General features: G+C 41.7%; 1 protein-coding gene across 1 annotated transcript; it reads left to right on the top strand.

Moving 5' to 3' along the window:
* The first annotated feature begins 5,474 nt into the window (after positions 1-5,474).
* On the top strand, positions 5,475-19,785 carry nod2 (nucleotide-binding oligomerization domain containing 2). The gene is made up of 11 exons (XM_075464869.1): positions 5,475-5,526; positions 5,788-6,327; positions 7,503-7,629; positions 13,756-15,535; positions 15,674-15,757; positions 16,368-16,451; positions 16,570-16,653; positions 16,739-16,822; positions 19,097-19,180; positions 19,323-19,406; positions 19,646-19,785. Exons 2-11 carry the CDS (start codon positions 5,842-5,844, stop codon positions 19,716-19,718), a joined length of 2,970 nt encoding a protein of 989 aa, XP_075320984.1. The 5' UTR covers positions 5,475-5,526; positions 5,788-5,841; the 3' UTR covers positions 19,719-19,785.
* The last annotated feature ends 651 nt before the right edge of the window (positions 19,786-20,436 follow it).

The following is a 20,436-nucleotide window of genomic DNA, read 5'->3' as shown; positions in this document are numbered from 1 at the left end:
TGTCCAACAAGTAGGACCCATCTCAGACAGCGTACGCTCAGCGGGACGCTAACCTTGAGCGCAGCACCCCAAACCTCGGGCAGACGCTGGAGACCAGACTCCTTCAACTTGGCCGCTCCTGCAAAAAGAGGGGCTCTCATATATGAGCTTTAATCTTCCTGTCAATTAAATCCTGATTGACACACGCACCCATACACACATGGTCACGCACATATGCCCCTCTTAACTGGTCCCCTCTGAAAAGATGCCATCCAGTTCCACTGTTGAATACCTTTCTCTCTGGCTGAGGGGCCATTTCTAATTATAAATCAATCCCTCCAGTGTGTGAGTCAGTATGTGGCTTCTATTTAAGTGCATTGCTACAGTCCTCCTGGATCCACTTATTGTTAATGTCTTCATTAATCGAATGAGGTCACCTTGTTAATTGTCGCCCCTCTGTCTTAGAGGAACAAAAGATTCCAGGCTTTCACTATATAACCTGCAGCTTTTTAACTTGACACCAATGATAGTCATTCTTTTCAGTTTGTCATCTATAAACATAAAGCTCATAGTGCTTCCTCACTGTTTGCTTAAGTTAGAAATCAAATTAAAATGTAAGAAAAAAAACAAAAAAAACCTCAAAGTTGTAACTTTTTAATTTGTTTGAAGCCCCATTTAACAGCTAAAAGTCAGAATAAAGGATTTTCACTCAACAATGTTACATACGCATTTGGTTTGATGCGGTTACAGATCAACTTGGCCATTTAAGTGGACCAATGTCCTCGTAACAGTTTTTATCAATGGGAGGGGAAACAAGTTATTGACTAAGTGTGTCCAACGTTGTGACGCTATGGATTCTTTGAGAAAACATTCATGACATTCTGCTACTGTTAACTTTCTCTGTGGGAGATCATCGTACATCTAAGTATATCCAAATTCACTGTACAGACGTTGTGTTTAAGTTACTTGCGTGGCAGCAATGGGACTGGTAATGAAAAACAAACTTTGGGTGGACACGCAGTGTTGCTTTTCTCATACTTTTACCATCTGAGAAAAGAAACGAACAATATGTCAGTGAGAGGAGCTTTATTGGGAATTCATCTGTATGAATATACACTTACACTTAAATTGATTGAGTGTTTTATTTCGAGCTTATTTTCAGGCAGATTACAAAATAAATACATTTCCATAATACATATGAATTTACATATTCATCTAAAACAAAGGTAACAGAAATCAATACTCGCTCGAAAGGGAGTGAGATGAAGTAAAAATACTTATTTGCTCCCACCCCCATTCAAAAATTACAATTTATATGGATGTGTCTTACATACATTGGCATAGTTTTTAACTTTCAACCTAATTTTAACATATTATTACACATATCTTCTCATCTCTTATTTGATGTTAATCAATTTATATGATGATAACATAATGCCCATGAATATACATTACAAAATTTCTTCAGTTTTGTATTTTGTCATTACTTCCACTTTATATCTGGCCTTGAACTGATGAATAGAAAAAGATGCAAAAAGATGCAACTTTGTATCATGTACCCAATGCCTGGGTCCAATAGAATCCAGCTGAGCATTTACATACATGGGCAAATTAGGCTACAACCGCATTATCTGAGTGTCTTAGTCCAGTTTGGAGAAGTTCAGTTTTGTACGATATCAGTCAGACGAACATGTTTACTAATGCATGTACTGATGCATTTTTGAAGTCTGGGAATTTGTTTTTTTCCCCAAGTGCCATTTAAACATTCTTAATCTTTTCACTAAACAACTTCACTTTGGAAAATATACGCTTTTAAAATTTGGTGCCAACTACCCTCTAAAAAAAATTTGTATGGGAGGCAATGAAGATAAATATTCTACAATCAGCAGATCACTTTGTGACATACGAGGGTGTCAGGATTTGGGTAGAAAACCAGCATTCACAAAAGACTTAGCCTCACTGAGTTAGGATAGGTCGTGTTTCACCTGGGAGTGCCGGTCAGTGAGTTCCAAAAAAATATTTCTCAATACAGTATTGAAACAATCTTTGGTTTTTCCAACATCTGCAGTGCATAATGTTGCACAAAGATTCAGGAAGTCAGCGGAGATTTTAGTAAAGGCGTAAAGGCCATGGATGAAAACCCACTGCTGGATATTCTGACCTTTGAGCCCTCAGTGGATTAGAAACCGTATCACTTAATCCACCGCTGCTTCCAGAAATATTACCTTGAAACTGTGTCATGCAAGGAGGAGGCCATATAGAAAGACAGTGGGCATGTGTTCTGTGGTCTGATCAGTTCACGTTTCACCTGCTTTTTTGAAAGAAACTGATATCTGGTTTAACGTGTGAAAGATCATCAGCTGTTCTAATGCAAAAGGTGAGAGATCCAGTGTCTGTGATGGTCTGAGGGTGCATCAGTGTCCACTGATTAGATGAGTACCATGTGCAAGTGTATATGGGAATCCTGGAAGCAACATTTTTCACAGGAGGCCGATGGTTACTTCCAAAAGGGTGCCAGACCTGGTTCTCCATGGCTCACAACAGTGTGACTTCCGTTTTAAAATGTCTCACATATGATAAAAAAACAGTAGGCCCAGACAACAACAACCGCAGATTGCAAAGCAGCTGACATCTTTTTTTCCCCTCTTTTTTCTAGTATAAAATCCAACAATTTGTATCCTCATTTCCCAAACAATTAAAAAGTGTAATTAAAAGAGAGTTTGATGTAATCCAACTGTAATTGAGTGTGTTGCTGGCATTAGATTTGAAATTTGTTCATATTTTCTAAATAAGATGAAGTTGGTTAGTGAGCACACTGAAAATGATTTATTTGGACCCGAGTCTGTTAAATCACTTTTCAAATGAATTAACAGCATTCTGATTTGAGTTTTTCTTACATTTCTTGAAAACATTTCCCAGCTTTTCTTGAAATTGGGTTTGTTCTACCCTGCTCCCGAAACACCGAAATAATAGACACTCAGGGCTATGAGTTGTTATATCCAGTTTCTCTGACAATATGAAATAAAGTTTTCTCATTGTGTCGCTTTGTGTAGTATCTTGCCTTTATTGTGCAGTTGTGGGTGCAACAATGTACAGCATATCCTTACTATATTAAAACAACAGCATATCCTTCTAGATTATTTTAACAGATTACTTTGACAATGAGAAATGCTGATTTGCTTCTGGGAGTCCTGGCAAAGCAATCAGTGCACACACAGTTCATCAGCGCACCTGGCCTAACACTGAGCTCACCACATATGCTTTTGATATCGGCACAGAAGGAATTCTCGACGATGAAAAGGCTTCGGCCAAATAGCTCCGTCTCGGCTACGACGCTGGGAAACACCCCGCTCTGTTATGCACTGAGTTTAAAAGTCACTTGGTGGATGAGGTTATTTAGTGCTTGGCTAGATTTTCAGTGCAGTGCGGATAGGTGAACTGAATCCACGGGGGCCAAGACTTAAATTTCATGCACAGCAAACTGCAGACTGATGAGCAGATCCTTCAGGCTCCTTAACTTCTCTTTGATTCTGTCATGAAAATTGGACTGTTATCCTGTAACCCAAACTTCTGCAAAGTGATTTAGAAGATCATAACCACCACTACCACTTCTATTTAACACAAGTATACAAAATATGTTCATTACTTTACAAGCTTTCACACGCAGTGTTACGATTTCTGGTGCAACAGAAGACAGAAATACTTGGATGTCTTTTGGGATTATATCTGTATGTTTTAATTTACTTTTTTATTTCTTATTTTCTATCTACCCAAAATCCTCAGGACCCCATCTGTGATTTGGATGACAGAACTCCTACTTGATGTACGATGGCTGACTTAAGGCACTCTGCTTTACACTCCCCTTGGTGGAGTTGTTTCATAGACAAGGAGAAGAAAAGAAACTCCTCTTTGAAAGATTGTCTTTGATTACTCCTGTCCGTGTGTGTTTGAGGATTTTCCCCCACAGAACACAGTGAAGGCACATAATAAACTAATCATGGAACTCAGGAGGGAGCTGTAACAGCAACTAATGATAAATCACATGACAGCCCAAAAAGTCGGTCCTGTACTTATTTTCTCCTGACATCAAATAACGCAAAGCAGCATTATGGGCTGGATTGTGTTTTATATGCACAGCATGCTACCTCAGCTGCAGGTGTGGCTGCACTGTTACTTCTATTCACTAGAGTTATTACCACGAGACGACTGTATCTTTATTTCTGACAAGCCTTCAGGAATCCACCTGCGATCATCAAAGATTTTCTAATTAAACTGTCCTACCTCGGGAACAAAGATAGTTGGAATCACGGGCAGAATGAAAAGGAGAAGACAGACTCTGAGACAAAAAGAAACAAAGAAATGTGACAGAGAGGAAAATAAAAAAATGTGTCAAAAAGGGATGGAAAATGGCAAGGTTTATTTATGCAACAGTTCCACCAAGTGGTGGCAACAACAAATTACAACCAGTACATAACTTGTACCTGTGGTTAAAGGGGAACTGCGGTATTTTCAACGTTAAGCCTCTTTTATGAGTCGTCTGCAATGTTTTAGAACCCCCCTCACCGCTTTTTTTGATGTTTACTGCTGTCTCCGGTATTTGCCTAATTTTGATTCTTCTCAACCTGCTTCAGAATGGCAAGTATTATGCATGTCCTAAAAGGTCCGTAAAAGCACCATAAACGTCCGTTTTCAAAATCATCAACTCACCGGAGTGGTTACTGGTGTGCACTGGTAATCCATATCAAATTTCGTTGCGAAAAGTTGCTTCTGTCGTGTTTTATTTGACATTTTGTACTGGATGTTCATTGATATTACTCCGCCACCGCTAAGAAAATAGTTCGAGCATGAACGAGCTGCCAAATAAAACTCGACAGAAGCAACTTTTCGCAACGAAATTTGATATGGATTACCAGTGCACACCAGTAACCACTCCGGTGAGTTGATGATTTTGAAAACGGACGTTTATGGTGCTTTTACGGACCTTTTTGGACATGCACATGACTTGCCATTCTGAAGCAGGTTGAGAAGAATCAAAATTAGGCAAATACCGGAGACAGCAGTAAACATCAAAAAAGCGGTGAGGGGGGTTCTAAAACATTGCAGACGACTCATAAAAGCTTAATGTTGAAAATACCGCAGTTCCCCTTTAACTGTTTCGCGTCTACTTCAAATTTGAAGTATTCAAGCATTTCAAAATACAAAGTTGCGTTTCAAACCTTTGAAATTTGAAAATGTCATCACATCCAACCGAATAATGGGCTTTGGCATGTTGCAAACTACATTTAACCCATTATGAAAGTCAAACAAAATCCATAAAACAGTGCTTCAAAAAACATCTGGGACAAGATGTGAACGTACTGTCATTTTTATCCTTGGTGTTTGTGTACTGTTTCAAATGCTGCGCATCATTTACTGTCAAATTTACCGGAGCGAATAACAGAGCGAGTTTCATTTTCAGTAGTGGAATGAGGAAGAGGTTGTCCTTAAGGCCCTGATGTTTCTGCCCGTATGACAGAGGGAAGAGAGCTCTGTTGTCGACTTTTCACCGTAAGTGGTCATTTTGCTATTGCTTCAGTGTGTTGTTTAGTTGTATATTCTTACAGTTGAATTCCATTGCTTTGTTCTAGAGTAATATGATGTTCAACACTATATAAACAAAAATAGTTGACGTGTTTGTCACATGAATGAAAGCTATAGTGTTCATACGTGTACTTCTCCCGCTGTGTCTGATGCAAGGCTGGGTAACGAAGTATTTTTTGTGAGTGGGTTCTTAGTGTGGATGATGACATGTTTGTGGTTGTATGACAGGCGGCAGATGAACGAGCTGGATGCCCGGAGCATGGGAGTTGACATGCAAAAAGCATGTTTGCCCAGGAACTTGTGCTGAGACATCGTACAGAGATTCTCCACACTCTCTGCAGTAGTGGCTCACCTGAACATCTGGAAAGAGTTCTGGATATACTGCTTGCCCACAGGGAGCTCGTATGGGAGGATTACCAGAACGTACGGGTTCCAGGAAGGGCACTGTACACCAACGCCAGGCAGTTGCTTGATCTGGTGTATACAAAGAGTGAGGACACCTGTGTGCTCTTCCTCTCTGCTGTCAAACAGGTTCTACCAGCAGCGCAGGGAGTTGTATTTTCCATTCCAAGATGCTCTTCCAGTCAAGATGAAAAAGAAGAAGTTCAAAGCACATCTGTTGAGACACTCCTGACTCGAAGGCCAAGCCTCGTCTGCAAACTTCAAGGCTGCATCGATGGTGCTCTAGACGCTCTTGTGGCATCGGGTCATTTTTCCTCACAAGACTGTGATGAAGTAAAGCTGCCTATTAACACTCCCTCGCAACAGGTACTGTGAACTCACATAATTTCAATAAACATAATTAGAATGTCTGGCTGGTTTTTGCAATTTCTTAAGATGGGAATGTAATTAAGGAAATCTAGCTGTCTTTGTTTATTCTTTTTAGTTTAAATGATGCGCTTAAATAGATCCATTCCAACTATGACTTCCATGAGAGGCAGTGTTCATGCATAGTAACAATGAAAACTGGCAACTGCAACTGCAAACAAATACATCTTCCACTTCCAAAAAGACCTGAAATGACAGGAGTGTACCTTAAAGGTGGGGTAGGGGTTCTTTTTCTGGAGCATTTTTTTACATATTGCTTGAGATACTCTTCACACCCACCATTGTAACCAATAGATTAAAAGTTTTGACACAAAAATGAAAACTTTTAGTGGCCTCTAGAACGAACAATCCAGGAAAAACACTATCCAATCATACTGAACGGACTGTTAACGATGATTGGATTCTGATGCGTCTATCAAACTGCAATCTGCTCCTCCCTCCCCCTCCTTCCCCCTGTGCGCGTACCCTTCTTCGTGAACGAATTACACGTGCCCAGAAGCTTGGCAGGAAGCTAAACTAGAGCCAGCTTGGCTAGCACCTAGCATTATTAAAGGGTTCATTATGATGTTGAAAGGTATTTTCTTACCTGTGAATCCGCCATGAGAAAAAGTTAGCAAAAGTTAGCCAAACCAATCGATGCTTGCTGTCAGAACAGCGCTCGTGCACCTTCGTGCTCGTGAACAAGCATTGCGCGTTCATGTACTCTAGAGGCGTGGCTTCGGGGGGAAGTCTGAATAAAGGGGTTGGGACTTTTGACCTGTGTATTTTCAAAATGCCGCTTTGCTGGACTCAAAATCCAGGATCTCCTACCCTATCTTTAAGGCCTATACAGAGGGTGCCTCTGGTCTCAAGGGGCTAAAGCTTGCAGAAGGTTACTAGTAAATTGGGTTTTCCTCAAAGATTTTCCGGCACATAATCATCTGTAACCTGCAATGTGTCTACTTTTAAACTAGGATTTTCCTTTTGAAGGTGCTCCAGAACCTGTTTTGCTGTGCTGCCACAATCTTTTCAATCAACTTTTGACAAGATGGTGAATAACTGCATGTCAAAAATATTTATATATTCCTTTAATTACAATTAACCTGTTGCTCTCATTCATACTGCATGTGTGTCAGGCAAGGTGTCTGCTTGACCATGTCAGATCCAAAGGCGAGTCAGCAGCAACAGTTATCCTGAAGTACATTCAGCAAAGACAGAAATCTGGATTCCTACTGAAGCAGGAGGAACTAACTCCTCCTAAAGGTATGTTGTTGTCAGTGGTCGAAGTATTAGATTCTTTTGCATACAGTCATGGTAAAAGGTAAGAATGCTCTCCTTTAGATTTTTCTTATCAGAGAGTGCAAGGAGGTGTATAGAAAGAAGCTTGAGAGTAAACTGCAGAGGAACAATATCAGAGATGTGTGGTCAGGAATATCAAGAAGATCACAGGCCTCAAACAGAGGGAGGATCGGATGGATGGAAGTCTGGACAGAGCAAATGAGCTGAACACATTCTTCAACAGGTTCTGTTCAGGAACAAGCTCACCATCCTCCCCTCCTGTTTCCCAACCAAAGAGACATCCTATCCTCCTCTGACCCACAGCTTTCCTGTAACATCTCCACCTCCACCTCAGTCATGGATTCTTCTGCTTCCACTAGTTTGTCTTCAACCAAATCAGGAGATGCTGCTGTCCCCTTTGCCTCCCCCTCCCACTTTTCTGTTTCTAGAAGTCAGGTGAAGAGGCAGTTGGAGAGACTGAACCGGAACAAGGCTGCAGGTCGAGATGGTGTCAGCCCCCGAGTCCTGAAGGCCTGTGCAGAGCAGCTCTGTGGGATTCTGCAACACCTTTTCAACCTTAGCTTGACCCAAGAGAAGGTACCACTGTTGTGGAAGACATCCTGTCTGGTTCCGGTACCAAAGAAAACTCATCCTTCAGTCATCAATGACTACAGACCTGTTGCCCTGACATCCCACATCATGAAGGTCCTGGAGAGACTCCTGTTGACCCATCTGTGTAAGCAAACCAGCACATATCAGGACCTCCTGCAGTTTGCTTATCGCCATGGAGTTGGAGTTGAAGACGCTATCATACACCTGCTTCAACAAACCCACTGTCATCTGGACAAAGCAGGCAGCACTGTGAGGATCATGTTCTTTGATTTCTCCAGTGCATTTAACCCATTGGCGCCTAAAGCACCTGCAAAAAAGGCTGCTCAATGCCTAAGCCAGTTTTTAGAAAAGGTCCCCAATGCCTGAGGGTTTTTTGAACTAAAAACAATTTATTGAAAACACCTAAGAAAAATTCAATTTTTTTTCGCTGGCTGGATTGTATTACTTTTTTTTTTATCAATGTTGGACATTTGGTTCATGTAGTTTTGCTTTATGATTCAGGATAATACCCAATGCTGCTATTTATTATACTACTATTACTATACTGTTACTATACTATAACTAAATCATAATCATAATATCAGCAATAATAATGAATGATAAAAAACCCTGCAATATATCTTGCATTGTGCAGTTATACTGTATACTTCAGTGACACGACTTCTAAAACATCATAGTTGTCATACTGCAGTAATTCGCACCGGGCTCTCTTTTTTTTGACGTAAGGCCAACGCCACTCAAATAAGAATGAGAAGTCGTCAGAATGCAGCGCAAGAATAAATAATTACCTCCAGATCATGTCGAAACGATCTCGTGCCATCACTCAGGCTAAATTTGTCTGATACAGCCACTTGCTCTGCCTCCAGTAATCCCGACGAGTTGGTAGTTTGATTATTCCAAAAGTTAGGCAGAGACCGATGAAAGATTTCATCTCCTGCTTTGACACGGGGCTCCACTTCGAGTTGGATGGTGTGTGGCCGCGCGCCTGATCCGCATATAAGTTTGTCTGTGTCACCAACATATCCCAAACTTCATCAGTGAAAATATGCGAGAACACTAAAGGACTTGCATCTTCAGATATTGGCACCTTCAGCCCCGGTGTACGAGTAAACTTTTGTTGACGTCGGGTGCGAAATCCAGCGGACTGCCTCTCTTCCTCTAATAAATTCTGTTGATCATTCCCTTCCAACTCCACATCACTTCCATCGCTGTCACAGTATCTCGTTAACCGCAGCCATTGTAGCCGAGCTGTCAAATTAGCTACAAACGCACAATTGCAGAACAGGCTAATCGAAAACACCCACCTCATGTGTATTTGAACCAATTATTGTGCATTACATGCTGCATGCGTCTTGAAAATAATGATAAATGAACAATGTTGCGCTACGCAACAACCGGCGTTAGGGACAATGTTGCGCTACGCAACAACCGGCGTTAGGGGCAATGTTGCGCTACGCAACATCCGGCGTCAATGGGTTAACACAATTCAGCCTGATCTGCTTCGTCTGAAACTCCAGAAGACTCAGGTGGAGGCCTCAACAATCACCTGGATTAATGACTACCTGACAAACAGACCACAGTTTGTCAGACTAAAGAATTGTGTGTCTAACCAGGTGATCAGCAGCACAGGAGCACCACAGGGGACTGTACTCTCCCCATTCCTTTTTACTCTGTACACTTCAGACTTCCAGTACAAGTCAGACTCTTGTCATCTACAGAAATATTCAGATGACTCTGCAGTTGTCGGGTGTATCAGAGATGGACAAGAAGCTGAGTACAGAGAGCTGGTGGACCGCTTTGTGGCATGGTGTGGGAACAATCATCTCATCTTGAATGTTAACAAAACAAATGAGATGATTGTAGATTTCAGGAGAAACAGGGTCAGATCAAACCCTGTTTCCATCATGGGAGAAGAAGTGGAGGTGGTTGAGGAATATAAATACCTTGGTGTTCATCTGCACAACAGACTGGACTGGAGACACAACAGTGACGCCATCTACAAGAAAGGACAGAGCAGACTGTACTTCTTGAGGAAGCTAAGGTCCTTCAAGGTTTGCAACAAGATGTTGCAGATATTCTACAAGTCTGTTGTTGAGAGCGTCATTTCCTCTTGCGTCATCTGTTGGGGCAGCAGCATCAGAACCAGGGACCTAAAAAGACTCAACAACCTTATAAGGAAGGCTGGTTCTGTTCTGGGGACGACTGTGGAACCTCTGGAGACAATAATGCAAAGAAGGATTTTGCATAAAATCAAGAGAATTATGGACAACCCTGAACATCCTCTCCATGAGACTGTTATCGGAAAACAGAGTCTCTTCAGTCAAAGGCTTCTTCAGTTTGGATGCAAAACGGACAGCTACAGGAAATCATTCCTGCCCACAGCCATCAGCATCTATCACTCCTTGATTTAATTGAGTTACATCAACATTTAATTTCCCTCTGGGATAAATAAAGTATTTTTGAATTTGAATTGAATTGAATTGAATGTATAAAAAAAGATCTTTACTGGATCTTAAAAACTGGATCTCAGGCACTTGCAGTATCAGATGAACAACAACATATGACATTAGATCGTGTCATTATTTATTGATAAAAGCCAAGCTAAAATGCAGAAGTAGTGTGTGAAAAACTACGTACACCCTTGCTGCTTCCACAGTATAAATAACACCCTCGGTGCTGTAGATCAAATGCATTTGTTTATTAGCCATCAGCAGGTGTGAGCACCTCCATAAAAGCAGAGGTTTCGCCAGTTTGCTTCTCTGGAACGTTCATGTGTCTGTTAACACAATGCCATGGGAAGAAAAAAACTAAGGTTAGACCATGCAATTCTCAAAGAAACTACAAAAAAACCAAGAGTTATATCTCTGACTCTACAGGTCTCAGTTAGCGTGTCAAATGCTTAGGGTTGCAGAGTTGCATCTGAACAAACCACAGGACTTCTGGAACATTGGGCCTCATGCAAGAACCGTTCGTACGCACAGATTTGTTCTTAAATCGTCCGTACGAGTGATTTAAGAGAAGTTGCGCATTCACCAATCTTTTTGTATTTTACGTTTTCTTTCAGGTACGAACAGAATTTACGAGTGATCCAGACCTGTCGTAGGAGTTTCGTAAAATAGTCAGCTGTTATTCCAATCAAGTTTGCTTGACTAATGGATTGTATATTTAATTACTTTGAAGAAAACATAAATAAATATACATTATACCCCATAATTATGCTGACATTATTCTGTTTGACTTCAATTGTGCACTAATCGAAGGTTCATTTGAATCTGTATATAACAAGGTCAATGGGAAGCGTAACCAGCGGCTGTCTTGCTACTTTTTGATACCTTAGCGCGTCAGGATCTTGCAAGAGACCATGTGGAAACAGACGAATGGCTGACTTGCGACTGTGCTGCTACAAATATGCAGCTTGCTAGAGCCACAACTCCAGAGAAAAACACGCCGATCAAACCCAATTCCACCACACGTCCAGGTCCTCACCACCCTTGGATTTTTGGAAACTGCTCTATAGCCCAGAGAAGGCATGCCAGATTTGCGCAATATTGCCATGAACGAGGGTCTCCTACTACCTGAACCAGCCCAGGCAGTCCAGAAGGTGTGGTGCCAGAAGACCCCCCTCATGGACCCTCATCAAAGTGCCATCATGATGAGGCAACAACTGATTGCACGGCTTTAGTTGCAGTGATGAGCGCATTTTTAAGCCATTTTCATATCAAACCATTTCTTCTTTATTTCGGTGACATTACGAACTACAGCTGACATGGTATTAACAGCACTCGTAATAACCTCCCATTTCTTCGCTTTAGCAGGTCCCGTAATTCCACTGCTGACACTGCTAAAAATGACAGATTTTCCTTTTTGGATCTCTGAAAGCAGAACTTCAATTTCTAACGTTGTTCTTTTTGCACCTTGATGCGATTCTCACGACTCAACACTTCCTGGCACAGGAGCCAGGAAGCACAGCTCCTAATATTGTATAATTTTGGGCGTGGAGTATGCAAATCTACTATCCTCGTGCACATGCACTTAGATACGCACGAGTGGGATTCATCGTTTACGCAGGTCGTTTACACACTTTTTCCGAAGTTAAGAGCGTTTGTTGAATCTGACGTGGCGTGTTCGTACGAGACCTTCTTACGAAAAAAGTAAGAGAGATTTAGAATAAAAATACGAAAATGTTCTTGCATGAGGCCCATTGTTCTTTGGACAGACAAGACCAAATTGGACTTGTTTGACCATAATTCTTAACACAATGTTTGGCAAAAACCAACACCTTATACTCACTGTCAAAGCACAGTGGTGGAGGGGTGATGATTTGGGCTTGTTTTGCAGCCACAGGACCTGAACACGTTGCAGTCATCAGGTCTGGTCGAATTGTAAAAAAAAAGTGACTTCCTGTCGTCTTTTCCTGTCTTTTATTTCTTGACCTCGATGGAAAATGTCATGGGGTTAAGGAAAGATGGTAAGAGGAATACCTAAAGACTTAAAAAAAGACTACCACACCGCAATGAGAATCCAACCACATTCACTCTAAGCTGATGTGGGTCTGCAGCACTGAAACTACGGATGTTCAATAGATATTCAACAAAAAGAGCTTTAAATACTTTGTCTAGTGCAATCTTTTCACATAGTTCCACGAAGATTATGTCATATATCATATTAGATATAATATAGAATATTTTTTTATTGTCCAGTTTCGTAATAAAAAAAATCAAGTGTCGCAGGTTGCTCCACACAAACCAGTCACCACAACTGGATAAAAATAATCAAGCATTGCTTTGAAAGTTGCTGTCACAAGGGATTGTGGGACAGAATTATCTTGTTTCTTTCATAAAGGATGGTCCAGTGTATCTGATGCTAAAGGAGATCTTAAAGGAAGCATTGGAGCTAATTACCATTTGCATTTTTAGCATTGGCTAATGCAACAGGACACAGCAGCAAAAAAACAAAAACAAAACAGAAACCCCTAACATGACTTTGCAAAAATGCTTCTTAAAGAGGCCCTACCTAAGTAAAATAACATAAGTCTGAACATCTAACTGTTGTTAAAGTAATAAAGTAAAAGAGACAGTTTTTTCTAATGCAATGTGAAGAGTCTTGAGGGAAGAATCACTTTTTGATGCTGCTCTGAACTAGTCATACAGAAAATGTGGCTGAAAATGGAAGTAGTGAAAAAACACAACCTAAAAATGGCTACTCAACGGTAAAACCAAACCAACTACAAAACAGAACACAATCATTTGCAAGACAGCAAACAGAAAAATGTGGCATTTGGGAAAAAATAATCACAAAATGGCTTGGTTTTGTCATTTATTGTGAAATGTCATGTTTTTGTTTTTTGTTGAGATATTTTGTTGTGCTTTTGGTTTTCCTGTTGTGCTTTGTCAATTATTTTTTTAGTTTTGGTCCTTAGGTCACCATACAATAAGAATGTAGATGAACTATAATTCATCTTTTGTGTACTCCCCATTTTTTCCACTCCCTTTTTTTCAGAGTTTTTGAAATACCAGAAGAAGATGAGCAGCTCTATGTCGGCGCAGTCGTGCTTCCTCAGTACTTATGGAGGGACCAGCCACATATCGCTACACGACATTTACACTGAAGTCCAGCTAGATCTACCTCACAACAGTGTTGATGTTCACAAACCTTTGGGCCTGAAGGACATAGTTAGTCTTGTGGGTACGGTGAACAATGAGGCTGACACAGTGCTGGTATCTGGGGAGGCGGGTTGTGGGAAAAGCACCCTCCTCCAGAGGCTGCACTTGCTTTGGGCTCAGGGAGCGGACCTTCAGGATTTTCTGCTTCTGTTTCCATTCAGCTGTCGCAGGTTAAACTCAGAGCACAGGGAACTGTCTGTTCAAGAGCTGTTGTTCCAACACTGTTGCTGGCCAGACAGGGAGCAGGAGGAAATCTTCCAGTTCATCTTGGACCACCCACATCTCATGCTCTTCACCTTTGATGGCTTGGATGAGCTCAAACAGAGCTTTTCAGATGAACATAGACTCTGCTGTCCCACCCAGCGTGCACCTGTTCATGTACTATTGTTCAACCTAATCCAGGGTTCCCTTATGAAGGGGGTGCGCAAAGTGATCACCAGTCGTCCAGAGGCAGTGGGCCCCTGCTTAAAGAAGCACCTTCGGAAAGAAGTCTTCCTGAATGGCTTTTCCCCAACTGGCATTGACTGTTTTGTAAGAAAACATCACAGTGATCCAGCTGTGGCTGTTAAGGTTTTAGAATCACTTAGGGCAAACACAACTTTACTTGGACTATGTCATAGTCCAGTTCTCTGCTGGATAGTGTCACAGTGCCATAAGGAGCTGCTGGGCTGTGGGGAAGGAAGCCCACAAACAATCACGGACATTTACCTGATGATCTTACAGCACTTTTTCCAGCATCAAAGCCCCCTACAGAGCAGCACAGGGGTCGGCTGGCTGCAGGAGAACCTACAAACAGTTTTGCATTTAGGGCATCTTGCTTTTAAGGGGATAGCAAACACCTGTTATATCTTCTCAGGTACAGACCTTGAGACATCTGGTGTAACTGAGAAGGATATCTGCATGGGCTTTCTCATGCAAAGCAAAGGTATGTCCCCAACCAACAGTAAACGTTACGAATTCCTTCATGTGACTATGCAATGTTTCTTGGCTGCGTTTTATGTAGTTTTGTCCAGTAACAGTGACCGTTCCACTATCCCTAAGCTATTTAAACTGCAGGACATGAAAGACACAGGTCTGAGCGGGACGTGCTTCAGTGCCTGCCTGCATTCCACTGACCAACAACAGCAGGTTTTGGACAGTGAAGCTGCTGCAGCAGAAATGCCAAATTTGCAGATAATGGCCACCTTTGTGTCTGGACTACTGTCCCAGAGCCACCAAAGCCTACTGCTCCACTGCTGCTCAAGTGCTGTGGTGGAGAGGAAGGGCCGACAGGTGGCAAGGTGCCTTTCCAAAGGCATGCAGAAACACTTCAGGTCTATTCCTAAACCTGTACAGGGGGAGAAAAAGAGCATGCACGCAATGCCTGGCTTTGTCTGGCTTATCAAATGCATCTATGAGATGCAGGAGAGTAGGATTGCTAAAGATGCCATGAGTAAGCTGGAGGTGGACCACCTGAAGCTCACTTACTGTAACATTGGCCCTGTAGAGTGCACTGCACTCGCGTATGTACTCCAACATTTAAAGAACCCCGTAGGCCTCCAGCTGGACAACAACTCTGTAGGTGATGTTGGAGTGGAGCAGCTTCTTCCCTGCATGCAGACTTGTAACTCCTTGTAGTGAGTGCAAAGTTAAATATTCTTTCTTATTTGTTAAGTTTCCTTTTTGATAATCATTTGTTCATCAATCTATTGTAGCTAACGAACTCAGAAAGACTTTTGCCTATTTTCGATTTGTGCTTATTGTGTCTTTGCCAGCCTCAGAAATAATAACATAACAGATGAGGGCATCCGCAAACTGATTGCTGTGGTGATCCAGTGTGAGAACTTCCAGAAAATTGCGTAAGTATTGTGAAGACGATTACTTTTTTTTTTTTCTTTTTTAATTTTTTAGCCCTTGTCCTGTCCAGCACTATGGCAGCAGAATTGTAATCTGAATACCGTTTATGCCAAACACATTTGCTATGCCAAGGGAAGCTTTATGAATGTAAAGCTCCCCTTGATGCCCATCAACTGCTTATTTATTTATTTATTTTGTTACAATACTTAACATGTAATAGTGCCGAACCGGACCGGGGGACAGGGAAAGAGGAAGAGCAAATAGAAAAAAAAGGAACAGAAATAGGAAGAAACCATCAGAGAAAACAATGAAAAACCAGACTAGCGGCTACACCTGTAAAAATAAAACTGAAGACAATCCACAGCCTTTGTGGGGAATCCAGCCTTAGAGCCACCAGGAGCACCTGAAAGCAGACAAGCAGAGAACAAACACACAAACAAACCAACAAAAAAGCACAAGCAGCAGCAATCACATATAACACAACTGTGGATACAGATGACCTTAAACCACAGGAAAACACAACATCTGCTTGAAGACAATTACTATTTCTTTTGTGAAGTTACAAATGTCATGTCACTGGTTAACTTGAATAATCTTTTTTTTTTTCACCAGCCTCTTCAACAACAAGCTAACTGATGCATGCACACAGTACTTTTCTCACCTTTTGAAGACCAGGCAGGATTTCCTTTCTTTAAGGTCAGCACACGCAGTATTTGCCACACTCATCAGGTGTGGCACCAACACGGAACTGCACTAATAACAAGGCCCGTGTAGTGCAAGAGAAGTGCCAATTAACCTCTTTCTTTCCTTTCAGGCTGGGCAACAACAACATTACAGCGGAAGGAGCAAAGCAGCTGGCAGAGGGACTGAAATGCAATAAGTCACTTCAGTTTTTAGGGTAAATGTTTTCCCGCAAAATGTCATGCATTGTGTTCTTAATGTGTGTTCAATTAATGTGTGCTTATCTGTCCTTGTATTCAAAGGCTTTGGGGCAATAAGATAGGTGATGCAGGAGCGGAAGCACTGGCCAGTGCTTTAGAGAACAGCAAGTCTCTCGTGTGGCTCAGGTAACATTTGCATGAAATACTGGCACATGTTATAAAAAAGAATTTGACAGTGTGAAAAATAACAAAATATACTACATACATGTGAAAATGATATATAATAATAATAATAATAATAATAATACATTTAATTTTAAAAAAGCGCCTTTCTCAACGCTCAAGGACACTTTACAACACATTAAAAACACAATAAATAAAATAACACAAGTTAAAAAAGAGGCTAGAGGGAGAATGCAGCTTGAAACAGATGGGTTTTGAGTTTTGATTTGAAAAGGGGTAAAGAGTCAGTGTTGCGGATATCTGGTGGGAGTGAGTTCCAGAGTTGGGGAGCAGAGTGACTGAAAGCTCTGCTCCCCATGGTGCTGAGACGGGCAGAGGGCACAGAGAGGTGGAGGGAGGAGGATGACCTGAGGGAGCGAGATGAGATGACAATGGAGAGGAGATCAGACAGATATGGGAGGGCGAGGTTGTGCATGGCCTTGAATGTGTAAAGTAGGGTTTTGAAAGTAATTCTGAATTTGACCGGGAGCCAGTGAAGCTGCTGGAGGACGGGGGTGATATGGTGAAAGGAAGGGGTACTGGTGATGATGCGGGCTGCAGAGTTTTGAACCAGTTGAAGCTTATGAAGGGATTTGTGAGGGACACCGAAAAGGAGTGAGTTGCAATAATCTATGCGGGAGGTGACGAGGCTGTGGACCAGGATAGCAGTGGTGTGAGGAGTGAGAGAGGGGCGGAGACGATTAATGTTACGTAGATGAAAATATGCAGACCGGGTAATGTTATTGATGTGGGAGTGGAAAGAAAGTGTGCTGTCGAAGATGACACCCAGACTCTTAACCTGAGCAGAGGGGGGACACGGTGGAGCTGTCTACGGTGAGGGAAAAACTGTCAACTTTGGAAAGGGTGGATTTGGTGCCAACAAGGAGGAGTTCCGTTTTATCAACTGTTGAGTTTAAGGAAGTTTGCGGTGAACCAGGATTTAATCTCAGAGAGCCAGTGGGTGAGGGAGGAGGGAGGGAGACTGGCATCAGGTTTACTGGACAGATAGAGCTGGGTGTCATCCGCGAAGCAGTGGAAATGTATACCAAATTTTCTAAAAATATTGCCAAGTGGCAGGAGGTAGATGATGAAGAGGAGGGGCCCCAGGACGGAGCCCTGGGGAACACCTGAAGTGACAGGGGAGGGCTGAGAGGAGAAGGACTTGAGCTGTATGAACTGAGTGCGGCCTGTGAGGTAGGAGTGAAACCAGTGCAGGGGGGTGCTGGTGATGCCTAAGGAGGAGAGTCTATTGAGGAGGATGGGGTGAGAAATGGTGTCAAAGGCTGCACTTAGATCGAGGAGGATGAGAATGGAGATGAAACCGAAATAGCCAATATACACTGATTGGCCATAACATTATGCCAACTAATCTAATATTAAACAAATCTTATACTTCCCCTTTTCCATCAAAATAAAACTGACCCATAAAGGTGTGGACTCCACCAGACCTCTGAAAGTATGCTGTGGTATCTGGTACCAAACTATCGGAAGTAGATCGTTTAAGTCCTGTAAGATGTGAGCTGGAAACTCCATGGATTGGACCCTTTCTCCAGCACAACTCATGGATGCTTGATTTGATAAGATCTGGAGAATTTGGAGACCAAATAAACACCTCAAAATCATCATTGTGCTCCTACCATTCTCGAGGCATTTTTGCAATGCCACAGGGCCCATTATCCTGCTGAAAGAGGCCACTGTCGCTGAGTGTTGTCTGGATTTGTTACTCACATGCCAACTGAAGGCACTTTAACCTGTGAACACTGGTCAGTGTGGGAATCCTGATCGTATGTGGCTATGCCTTGTGTGTTCTGACCTGTCTGTCTGGGAACCACCATGAAGGTTTTCATCAATGAGCCTTGGCCCAACAGGCTCAACAGCTTTGCTTAGTTAGGGTGCTTTTGGTAGGTCCTGACCACTACAAAAATGGAAAATACCACAAGAGCTGCGCTGTGGAAATGCCATGATTCAGCTGTCCACCTATCAAACTTTGGATCTGGTCAAAATCCCTCAAATCTGTTCACTTGTCCATTTATTCTGCTTCCGACACATCAACTTCTCCACCCGCTCTTTGTACAGAGATAATCAAAGTTTTTCACTGTCAGTGCTCATAATGTTATGACTGATCTGAGTAAATTGTAAAATATCTATCTAGAAGACAGTAGGTGCATAGAACATCTATGGTTCTTGCTCATCAGCTGTATTCTACACTAATATGATCATAAATGCATGTATCCGCAGCCTGGTAGGTAATGGTGTAGGAAGTGCAGGAGCGTGTGCCCTTTCCAACATCATCTGGAACAGCACATCCCTGGAGGAGCTTTGGTAAGAGTTCAAGACAAGTTTTTTCTGCACGTGTCAAGTGCACATTATGGTACATTTGCATTAACTGAATGGCTGGTTTGTCTTTTGATCACTCACTGTGCAACAGTGCTTTAATACTTCACCCTTTTATTTCCTGTGAAAGGTTGACAGAGAACTGTATAACCAGAACAGGAGTGGAGTCTCTGATTCAGGCTTTAAAGCACAATGCTCATGTGAAGTCTGTATGGTATGTGAAACACACTGACCACACTCTCATGAATAGAAAGATTCCTTCTGTTTTGCACAGTAGGCCTGTGTGGTTAGTGCATGCACTTGTGGGTTTTCTTGCATTTTGGGCAATGCATGCTGTGCTACAATAGTCTGTGCCAAGGAAAGCTTGACAATTCGACCGTTTTGGTTAAGCATAGTTTGACTTCAAACTGCCTGTCCATTGTCACTGAATGATTTGTTTCCTCTCCTCTTCAGGTTGAAAAACAATGACCTCAGTTTGGAGGAGGTCGAAGAAATGAAACAATGTGAATCAAGACTGATCTTCTGATTGTGTATTGCATCAGTCAAGCTGTTGCTATTTATTCTAAGAAATATTTATGAATAAAATGTTTGGTGAAAGAAATGTGAAATTTGTGTTTCTCCATTTGTTCAGAAATTGCTTTAATACACATTGTGCTGGTTTCATCATGTTTAACCGGTGAATGAACCACATTACATTACAAAATTACATCACACCGAAACACAATGAAGCAATAACACTCCTACTTCTACTCATAATGGTAATAATCAGATAGCAGAAAAGGTTTTGTTTGTTTGTTTAAACTCAAAATACCTGATCTTTAGGTTGTGCTAGAAATTAACAAAATTATCTTACACTGGTCTTTTAAAGCCCTCTTACATTAGGTATGGTATCATTAAATCGCACCCCCAAAGCCATATAAGAAGGATTATTGATTTTATAATTATTAAATGCTAATTATTTCAATACATTCAACAACATAATGCATATGGTTCACAAAACCATGCTCTATGCTCTTTGGAGAAAAGAAGTAAACTTTAATTTGGTGCTATTTGATATTTTCCCCCATATTCGAGAACTGCCATTTTTTCTTTCGATAAATATTCCAGCACTGCCTGCAGTTGCCAACAGAAAGCATCTGCAAGCTACGCTTCAACCTAACTATCTTTTCCTGCCATCCATGGGAAAACCCCTCAGAGTGGGACTTGGTAATAGACACAGCAAAAAGCCAATCAGCGCTTGAGAA

Source organism: Odontesthes bonariensis, chromosome 1 (genome assembly GCF_027942865.1).
Source record: "Odontesthes bonariensis isolate fOdoBon6 chromosome 1, fOdoBon6.hap1, whole genome shotgun sequence".
NCBI classification, from domain to species: Eukaryota; Metazoa; Chordata; class Actinopteri; order Atheriniformes; family Atherinopsidae; genus Odontesthes; species Odontesthes bonariensis.
This window is presented reverse-complemented; position numbering and strand designations above follow the sequence as displayed.